General features: G+C 40.8%; 2 protein-coding genes across 2 annotated transcripts; both read right to left on the bottom strand.

Annotated features, from left to right (window-relative positions):
- Positions 1 to 290: 290 nt before the first annotated feature.
- Positions 291 to 1,442, bottom strand: LOC124630562 (larval cuticle protein LCP-22-like). Its single transcript, XM_047164519.1, has 4 exons — positions 1,389 to 1,442; positions 969 to 1,261; positions 708 to 879; positions 291 to 591 (listed from the first exon to the last, which is right to left on the bottom strand). Exons 1-4 carry the CDS (start codon positions 1,398 to 1,400, stop codon positions 499 to 501), a joined length of 570 nt encoding a protein of 189 aa, XP_047020475.1. The 5' UTR covers positions 1,401 to 1,442; the 3' UTR covers positions 291 to 498.
- Positions 1,443 to 9,160: 7,718 nt separating this feature from the next.
- LOC124630563 (larval cuticle protein LCP-22-like) lies at positions 9,161 to 10,408 on the bottom strand. Its single transcript, XM_047164520.1, has 4 exons — positions 10,343 to 10,408; positions 10,092 to 10,255; positions 9,839 to 10,010; positions 9,161 to 9,490 (listed from the first exon to the last, which is right to left on the bottom strand). Exons 1-4 carry the CDS (start codon positions 10,352 to 10,354, stop codon positions 9,407 to 9,409), a joined length of 432 nt encoding a protein of 143 aa, XP_047020476.1. The 5' UTR covers positions 10,355 to 10,408; the 3' UTR covers positions 9,161 to 9,406.
- Positions 10,409 to 11,002: the final 594 nt, after the last annotated feature.

Raw genomic sequence — 11,002 nt, 5'->3', positions numbered from 1 at the left:
AATCTTCAAAAGGAAATACCATGTAGTTACTATTTTTAATCAATTATAATAGTCTATTTTATACGATAGTTTTTGATAGCGGCCATGCCCTATCGTTTTCGTTTACATCTTTATCGCAACTCCGCCCAAAACCACACCTATACAATGTTACTGATAAGTCTAATCAATTTGTATTTAAATTAAAATCTTTCCTTCGTGTATTGCGAATACTCTTACACATTTGAATTGCGTAACATGTGGGGTTATTTATATTAAGAAACGTATTTAATTGAAAATAATACAAAAAAATATAACGGGAACAACCTTTTATTTTTCTATTAAGCTTTATTTTTATTTACACTTTTACGTAAATAATAAATATTTAATCGTAGAAATAGCAAATAAAAATTGTAAGTTAAAGATATCACATTTTATTACACTTGAAAATACTTCTAAATTGTACTATCAACTCTGTAATGTACTTAAATTGTAGTGCGTTTGTATTCGGTATTCAGCTTCTTACTTCTTCAGGGGAGCTCCACGGCCGGCGACGTAGGCGAGGGCACGGGCGATCTGAGCGGGTACGGGGGGAGCGGTGGGGATTGCGTTACCCTGTAAAATCATTACATTAAATTATATATCTATCTTGGACGATTACATAAATCCTAGGCAATTAGACACCTCAAAACCTCTAATAGATGAAATTAAAATTATAGTCAAGAACTTACACTGGGCTGGTATCCGTTCTCATCAGCAACGTAGGAGATAGCAATGGGTTCACCCTCGGGAGAGGTCCAGGAGAAAGAGCCCTGGGCGACGACTGGCACTACAGGGGGGTTTCCACCGAAGTTGCGGGGAGTGCCCTGTTCCTGAGCGGCGATGCCGTTGTCGGTTTCGTAGCTGGAAATAAAAAGAGTATTTAAGTAATTTTGTTAAAAATTCTGTTGAATATTAATAGGCAATAGTTATGGAAAGGGGTTAATACTCACAAGTAAGCGTAGCTGCCATCAGGGTTGGCTTCATTGCCGAACTTGACGATCTGGGCGTTGCGGGCGTCGACTTGTCTGGCTACAGCAATTGGCACGGGGACGACGGGAGAGGGAGTGGAGGCTTTGTAGACGACGGGAGTGTAGACGGGGGTGGAGGAGGGCAGACGGTATGGGCGGTAAGGCGCGGGAGTGGGCTGGAACTTGTAGGGGTTGCGGTACTGGTTACCGAAGGGGTTGTAGGCTCCAGAGTTGTATTGCGCGCTTGCGGCAGCCACGCACGCCAAGATCACCACCTGTATTCACAAGACCAATTACTGCATTGTCATCACTACTCAGTACACTTTATGTTTACACATTTTATCATCACTTGAATTTTATTTTAATTTTTCTATTTTATCAATTTGCGTTCGATTTACTTACTGCGAATTTCATTTTGGATATCTAAGGTTGTCTAGCTACGTTGAACTAGTTTGTGTGTGCTGGTAAAAAATCCGCGCAAGCTTTATATATCGCTCAAGGAACCACCCACTTTAGGCGCGAACTGCAATAACATTTAAATAATTTGACGCGAGACTAGAAATTGTATTAAAATAACACTTGGGCCATCCATCCTGCACATATTAAGTTTTAAGGTTAAGATCTAGGACTCGTTTCTTAGTATAACTAGTTCATTTTTTACGTGATTTTAATGCAAAATTAAACTTTATTGCGGTTTACTTTTTTGTTGTTTTGTAGACAAATTTATTTGAATATGGCATTTTGTTATAATAATAGCAAGATCTATATGAGGAGTCAAGATGACAGTTACGTGTACCTATACGAAAGCAAATTGTCTTTGGACGTACTCGTATTAACATAATGCATTAAAACAATGCATTGTATTATTTTTTGCTATATAATTAATAGGTTTTTTTTTTAGAAAGATATTTACAAAAATATGAGTCATCCTCCGAGCCTTTTTCCCAATCATGTTGGGGTCGGCTTCCAGTCTAACCGGATTCAGCTGAGTACCAGTGCTTTACAAGAAGCGACTGCCTATCTGACCTCCTCAACCCAGTTACCCGGGCAACCCGATACCCCTTGGTTAGACTGGTGTCAGACTTACTGGCTTCTGACTACCCGTAACGACTGCCAAGGATGTTCAATGACAGCCGGGACCTACAGTTTAACGTGCCATCCGAAACACAGCCAATGGTGTCTAAGATATACTTAGAAAGTACATACAGACTTAGAAAAGTTGCATTGGTACTTGCCTGACCTGGGATCGAACCCGCGCCCTCATACTTGAGAGATTGGTCCTTTACCCACTAGGCCACCACGACTTTTTTTTACAAAAATATGAGTATAAATAATAAAGCTTACATACCTTACCTACTCAGAAGTTATAAAATTAACTTCTCATCAGTTTCAAAGTCTATTTTAAAGCTATCTCGGTAGATGTTTTCAGTATATTTATCGTTAGTATATTAGTGAAATTAGATTGTTGATCTTGTTTTTCTGTACCTTAACTTAAAGATGCAACACTTTTATTTATTTATTTATTTAGTAAGGTACACCAACGACATTTTTACAAATAACTTAAAATATTAACATATATCCTCCATACAGTGCAAAAACGCACTTCTGCAAAACTAGTCGTATTCCTAACAAATATTTTCTAAATTATGTAGGCAAAGGTAATGTGTCTATCTGACTGTCTTCTTAATAGATGTTACATGTTTTTTTTTTAGTAGTATTCATAAAAGTTATTTTTTAATTCTGAGCATTCGTATATCTCGTATTGCTGGGATTTAGCTATTTCAAAATCGCTTAAGATGGTGTGCGCTCATTGGGGGAGGCCTTTTTTTTCCGACGTCAAAAATCATCAAATGACCCCTCCCGCTGTGGGTGCAGCGGTGAGGGAGTGTCAGACTCTTACTGACTAAAAACCGTCGTGTTCCGTCATAGGCCATATGTACCAGGGCCGCGGTATCTCTTTCGAACAACCCGCAGCCCCGGCAGGCCTTGGCCCTGCTGGGCCCCGCTGGGGTTGCTGACATCTCTTTGAGGAGCGCGTGGAACAACGCGCGCCGTCGACACGGGTCTGTCGTCTAAGCAGACAGAGGGACGATGAGCCACCCGAACTCACAGCCCACAGACCCACGCCTACGGTGGCCGGGAGTCATCACGCGACACCCGGCGCCCATGGTGTCTACCTTGTCCAGCGCGGCGGCCGGGATGAGAGGTGCGTACTCTCTGGCGTTCCGCCTCCTCCTTCTCGAGCATGACCGCTTCGCAGAAGGAGGCGACAGCATCCCATTCCCTCTCGCCCCGGACCATGGCCTGAACCAGGGCCGGACGCGAGAGATCGCCGCCGCCCAAAGCCTCGACGAGGACCCGGCGGTGCCCTTCCCATGCGGGGCACACCTGGACTGTGTGGTCCACCGTGTCCTCGGGGCTGTCCGCACAATGGTGACACCCGGGCGCCTCCTCGCGACCGATTCGGTGTAGGTACCTCCCGAAACAACCGTGTCCGGTGAGGACCTGCGTCATGCGGTACGTGAGGGCGCCATGACTCCTCCCGAGCCACTCCTCAAAGAGGGGACTTACCGCCACGATGGTGGCGTGCCCTGCACTGGGTTGCGACAGTCGCTCCCTCCAGGCCACCATGAGATTGCGCCGGAGCTCTGCCCGCTGCGCGACAACTTGCCGCGGCAACGGGGTTTCCCCCCGGCGCTGAGCCTCCTCGCGCCAGTCGTACAGGCGCAAGAAGACCCTCGCCTCCAGATCCCACGGTGGCAGTCCAGCAAGTAGGCCAGCTGCTTCGCGGGAGATCGTGCGGTACCCCCGGATTAGCCTAATGGCTATCACCCTTTGGGGCACGTTCAGGTAGTGTACGGCCCGTTTCCGTACCGAACGTGCCCATACCGGGGCCCCGTAAAGGGCCATGGACCGCAAGACTCCCGCGTAGAGGGGGGAGGCCTACTTCCAACAGTGGATGGCAATTGGCTGATGTGATGATGATGATGAGGGTGGTTAGAGATCATTGACAATCGTATCACCAGGTGTATTATAACGACAGCGAGTATTTGACTGAGTAAGAAAGATCTTTAGGTATTTCCAGTTTCAGGACGCCGTTTACTCTTTTCTGCAATCCTGTGGTTCTGGCAAGCAATCTAACTGATTTAGTTTTATGGTATGAATATTATATTATCTATATAATATTTTATTATCTATGTGTACGTGTAGCCAGTAGACAGAAAGTCATACCAAGGGGCATCAGTCTAGGTGAAACACTGGTACTTAGCTGCATCTGGTAAGAGTTGAAAACAACGACATAGTTGAGAAAAGGCTAAGCAGATGATGATGACGATGCCTTGTAAAATGACAGATGTTCCAGTTCCAGTTATTATATATAAAAAAAAAATATTACAGGTATTATTATAGGTAATCAATTGTTACTGCTTTGCGTAGGTTTTATGGAACTTAAAGCTTTCCGTCTTATTCTACCTATTATATTGACTGTTTATGTTTAAATCTTTATCAATCAAAACTTTAATTTATCAAACAGTAGATGTTAAATGCATAATTGGTTTTAAATTGTAGTTTAATTGGCTTTAATCGAACTTTGGCATTTACTATATTAATTTGTTCACTAATTTGTTACAAATGTAATTTTTCACCTGTACCTACAATAGTAAGTTTTTTGTTTCTATATAGAATTGCTTCGGCCATGAATAAGGGGAATTCTTTTTATGGGAAATCGTCCTCCTCAATGAATGACTCCTCCTTACTGACTAAAACCATGTTCCTTCGTAAGCCTCTTATGTACCAGGGCTGCGGTAACTCTTTCGACCAATCCCGCAGCCCCAGAATCGGTCATAAATAGTGTCTTGCCTCTATTTTGACGTTTAAAAGACGTAATACTGGTAACTAGCAAAAAGAGGCACGGGAATGTGAGTACGCAATGTTTTGGAGTTACAACAGACATCAATCAGTCAGCAATTGATTAAATCCATCCATCACACGGCTTAGAAGCAACTCCGGGAGTAAGTCATCCAAATAGTACCTATTACCCTACTGGCTATTTAAATTAACTATTATAAATAAATGGAGTTGAATTTTCCTGTAAAATACATAATATCAAATGCACGCGTGAACAGCATTGTTAATTTGGTAAACGGCACGTAACAATAATTAACATATTAATCACCATTTAGATTAAACATATGCTAATGGAAAATATCATCATCAATCATGAAACAATTATTTTTTAATACAATGCTATTTTACGAACGGTTAGAAACCTAAAGTGCAAAAATTACAATAATTTAATAATCGTCAGCACCTCAGGCTATGGTCCGCCATATTTTTATTATAAAACGTGTCCTGAATGCCATAGAGTAGTGATTTATGAGCTTTAAACGACTCAAATGAAGAGAAGCTAAATTGAATAAACATGAGAACTTAAAATCCGCTCTATATTCAGTGTATTTTTTTATAATGTTAATAAGATTCACGAATGTCACAGATGTATGCAATATGTTGATATAGCTTCTTAACATGCATTTATTTATGAAAATAGGTAACAGTAAGGGTGCGTCCACATCTGGCGAATGCGCCGCGAATGCGCAGCACGCGAGCCGATCGCGAGCTGTCCGCGAGCTGCGCGCGTGCATTTTTGTTCGTGAGCCGCTTCTGCGCCGCACGCGCGCAGCTCGCGCGCGACCTAAGCGCCGCACGCAAGCGGCGCGCAGGCGGCGCGCGACGTCTGCCATCTTCGATAGTACTGAGCCAATATACGGAACTGTAAGGGCGAGAACTGATTGCGCGCAGATCGCGCGCCGCTCGCGCGCTCTATACGAGCCTTGCGTGAGTTGCGCTAAAGAGGCGCACCGAACTATTGCAGTGACTGCACGCGCGCAGCTCGCGGACAGCTCGCGATCGGCTCGCGTGCTGCGCATTCGCGGCGCATTCGCCAGATGTGGACGCACCCTAACGGCATTCGGTGATAAAACTTTTAATGACATTAAAAGAAGGTTTACACAAATCATTACGAGTCGAAAGAAGGTCCCTCTCTCAAGGCGTTACAATTATTTTGTGGTCAATTATTAAATCGACGCCTTTGAACTTATTGCATTCATATGATTGTATAAAATGATTTATTTCTTGAATGGATCTATGATCTATACAATGATTGTTTAACCTTTTGATTTCGGTCTCGTATTTTTCGGTCAGTACTTACTCATTAAAGATCGCTTACGACTAAAATCGTAAGTAGGTATAACACCTCTTCAGGATCTATTTGTGATTCTTCAGCTCAATGTCATAGGAAACTGTGAATGCATAAGCGATATATTTTAGGTAGTAATAAATTATTTAAAGAGCGTAAAATTACAAATGACCGATATTTTAAAATAAGAGATGACCAAACACCTGGTGGATATCAAACGACACGCATTCTAGTTTGTTTCAAATGTCAAAATTTTGTGGTACCTATTGCAATCTATTTACCGCCTTCCCAAGAAAAAGGAGGTTCTCGATTTACCACATTTATGTTTGTTGACATTATAAATATATGTTTGAAACTTTTCAAGCTTTGAAATTTAAACACAAGAAATGTCACCGACCACATGCACCGAACAAATGCACATGAACACTTAGAATATTACAGCCAACATTCTATATTAGAACATTCCACCAGTTATTGTATTTTTTTTTTTCTAAAGATTTCTACTGACTTGACGCTATACCTGCCTAATGAGCTTCAAAATATTATTTTAAAAATATTAAGTAAATTTGAAAGAAAGTAAAAAATACGTCAATATTTTCCAAATACTTTTAATTCGAAACAGCTTTGAACAAAATAACATACACATAATATGAGAAAGATACATTGATTTTTAAGAACGAATAAACAAATGTTCGTATTAAAATTTGTTTTAATACGAACATTTGTTTAAACACACGTTTAAACACACGCCAATGACGTCACGCACGAAATGAAAGGGACAGATGATATGTAAGAAAGAGTAAACAATTTTTAAAAATAAAACAAAAGACACGTCATTGACGTCACGCACGAAATGAAAGGGATAGAATATAATATGTTAGAAAGAGTCAAAAAATTATGAATGAAACAAAAGACACGCCAGTGACATCACGCACGAAATGAAAGGGAAAGATTTATAAATAAGACAGAGATAAGTATATATTTATGTCAATTTTCAGGAAAGACATAAATCCCGTTTCTTTTGATACGAAACTAAATCTAATTTTGAAATGTATAAGGTTGATATTTCCTAGAAATTTCCTTTCTTAGATAGTACCTAAGATATCGGCTCGCTTGCATTCATAACGTATCACTACTATTTCTCAGTTCTCCGCCAATTGACCATAGTTTAAGAGCCTGTCCAGAAAGCGCGATTTACGCGCGTGTCCCTTGCGCGTAGGCACTCGCGCGTTCTCGAGTTACTAGAGCTACATACATTCCGTCCAGATGCTCTCGCGCGTTACCTCACACGCGCGTAAACCGCTTGCAGGAACTCTCGACTCGCTCGTATTACGCGCGTGCGCCGCGCGAGTCGAGATACTTCGGCGCCATTGCAGCGTCCAGTACTACGCGCGTATTCGGTTAAAAATGGAGCGTGAAAACGTAGACACGGAACTTCTTATTGCCGAAATTGAGAAAAGGGTAGCTATATGGGATATGGAATCATCAGATTATTCGAATAGAACCATTAAGCGTAGGAACTGGGAAGAAATAGTAGATTTTTTTTCTGTCCAATAATGCATTTTACGCGCGTAAAACGTAGTATCTGGACGCAATAGAAATTGATACGCGCGTGTGGGCTCGCGCGTAAAACGCTTTATCTGGACAGGCTCTAAAGATGCACCAGCCGCTTCGACATCCGAGACGACAGACATTTACACATATTCTTCTATCCAAAACAACTTACTTTATCTTTAAAATAAAAAAATACGTGTGGCACTCGGGGACTGCCGCGGTAAAGCTATTGCATAGCATTCTGTATCAACTTATGCAATTATAATTATTAATTATGAATCATAATATCATTGATCAAAATCAAAATAAAAAAATACTTATACACCTATATACTTTCTCACAAACAGCTGATTATGTATTCGTCCGATTTCGGAGCAGCTCGTCTCGATTCTGGCGAGTTCCGTAAAGTCGTACAATACGTCTAATCGCACGACACACAGCGCCGTGTCGAAGACTGCCGAACTGACACGACGTTAGACGATGCACGGTCTTCAAGCCACACCTCCGTGCCCGTCGGAGTGGGGAGCGTGAGGTTTTTTCGTTACGGAATTTCTGGATTTGGTCCCCGCGCTCAAGGCCTGCGATAGAAGCTATGCAATAGCTTAATAAAAAAGAAAGGGCTTTCAGAGTCGAGCGAGCTTACATACAGAAAAGCACCGAGTGTAACAGAGCGAAACTTGAATTAAGGAACTATATTGTTTTTTTGCGCGCTATATTGTTTTTTTTAGGGTTCCGTACCCAAAGGGTAAAACGGGACCCTATTGTTTTCGCTCCTCTGTCCGTGCGTCCGTCCGTCTGCAACCAAGCTGTATCTCATGAACCGTAATAGTTAGAGCTGAAATTTTCACAGATTATATATTTTTGTTGCCGCTATAACAACAAATACTGAAAACTAGATTTAAGTAAATATTTTGCGGGGCTCCGATACAATAAACGTGATTTTCTTGTCCGTTTTATAAGTAATGGTACGGAAACCTTAGTGCGCGAGTCCGACTCGCACTTGGCCGGTTTTTTGTATTTATTTTTTACAAGCCATTTAATCTACAGATTATACCAGGCTCATCAGCGGTAATTGTGAAACAATTATATTACACTGTAATGCAGTGCTCAAAATCTAAATGTTACCATACTCCAAGTAAGCGACCAACTTTAAGAATAGTATTATCGAAAACAGTATTTTTTCTTCAATCGTAAATTACGTTTAGATATTAGATGGATACTGAGAGTGCATTGCATCTTTATCTCGTATTCTAATTTAATTATAATATTATGCAATTCATCCATTTAGATGAATTAGATTACTGTTATTGAGATTTTATTGCCGTTGTACGTCATTCAATAAAAGGTGATTCTCTTCAGAAATCAATTTTAATACAAACTGGAGTAGTTAATAGGTGTGTTGAAGATAGAATAACAAGACATCAAATTAGTTCAAATTAATATAATCACGGAAATAATTTTCAATACTTCTTTTTTTGCTTTTTGCATAAATAACAATTTATGTCCATTCAGACATATCCTGCTTGAAGCAGTTTAGGTATCAAGTTACCTCTCGGTAGGTAGTCAAATATAAATAACATTTATGTACAAATAGCAACTATTTACAAAAGTTAAGGTGAATCGTAAAGTCTAAAGGTTGGCGTAAATTGGCATATCTAGATTAAATAAGCATTTACTTCTTCTGGACCTTCTGGAGGTAAGCCAGAGACCTGGCGATGGCCTCAGGGATGGCGGGGGGAGTGGGGATGGCATCACCCTGTAAATATCACAAGAAAAAGTATTAGTATCCTGAGCGACATTTAAAAAGTAAATCCCTTTTAATAAGGATGTCACAATGTTTATCAAGTGGTCTGTTTCCTGTTTCCCATATTATCTTAAACATAATGATTTGACAAATTATTATGTGAGAACAGCGCCACTTCATTAGTTTTTTTTTGCCAATTTCGGAAGCTCTGACATTCGGTATTTTGGCTTAATTAAAAGCTCATATCCTATTTTATTATACACACTAATTGATGTACATCTTTGACATTTAATAGATTATTTTAGTAATTTTAGTGTCTGATCTTTGTACTTCATTAATTGCAATGATTCATCAACTTACAGAAGCTTGGTAACCGTTCTCGTCAGCGGTGTAGGTGATGCTGATGGGCTGGCCCTCGGGAGAGATCCATGAGAAAGATCCCTGGGAGACGACTGGCACTAGAGGGGGGTTTCCACCGAAGTCACGGGGAGTACCCTGGGCCTGGGCGGCGATGCCGTTGTCGATCTCAAGACTGGAAAAACAAAATGCTCATTTAATAATGTTCTATTAGCAAAAAATGGTCTTCAATATCCTTTTGATGATGAGTACATACGCGTAGTTGAAGCTACCATCAGGAGCGGAGTCGCTGTCGTAACGGAGGACGTTGGCAGCAGCGTCGTTGTTGTTCACACGGCTGGCCACTGCAATGGGCCTGCCAGGTTGAGCCTGGGGCCTGTATTGGGCGGCAGCGACGGCCAAGACGGCGACGAAAGCAACCTTAAGACATAAAATATAGTTTTTTAGATAACCTTTCACTTAATAACACTCGCACAATTAAACCAAAACAATATTCATAAAACTTACGAAGAATTTCATTTTTAATATTTTTTTTGGATGGATAAAAGATGATGTGAAGATCTGTTTGGTAACTGATGTCTATTGATGAGACTCTTTTCACTTTTATACCAATCCAAACCACATATTTTCGCAAGATGGCATTGATATTGTGATAATGTTTGCATATAGAATAATTAATTACTACAATATGCAACATTTAGTTGTCTATTAAAAGAATTGATCGGGTGGAATTGAATGGCAAATGTACCAAAATGTCAAATTCGGAGCGAGTGTATAATTAGGCGAAAATTATTATTCCTCATAAAATAGATAATGTTGAACAAAGTTCACTCTTTTTTACTCTTATTTTAATTGTAGTTCGTCTAAATGGCTCCAGAAGGAACATAGGTCGGGGCTTAGCCTGTAAAAGTCTGACACTCCCTTGCGCTTCAACCAAAAATGGACGGAAGCCTCTGGAGCCCTTACAAGCACTTGTAAGCTCCATATCTGTTTTTTCTCAAATACAACTCTGCTATCAATATAGCCGACGACAGCATAAGACGACAGACAGCCAGCCGACTTGATACTTTGTCACTCCCTACCAATTTCTAGAGCAATTTCGCTGGGCCCCGGGAATTGAACCCAAAATTAAGTTCATTCATATTCAGATCACGACGCATTCGCGTG

The sequence above is a fragment of the Helicoverpa zea genome, chromosome 5 (assembly GCF_022581195.2).
Source record: "Helicoverpa zea isolate HzStark_Cry1AcR chromosome 5, ilHelZeax1.1, whole genome shotgun sequence".
In the NCBI taxonomy this organism is placed as follows: domain Eukaryota; kingdom Metazoa; phylum Arthropoda; class Insecta; order Lepidoptera; family Noctuidae; genus Helicoverpa; species Helicoverpa zea.
The sequence above is the reverse complement of the archived record's forward strand: the minus strand, read 5'-3'. Positions and strand labels throughout refer to the sequence as shown.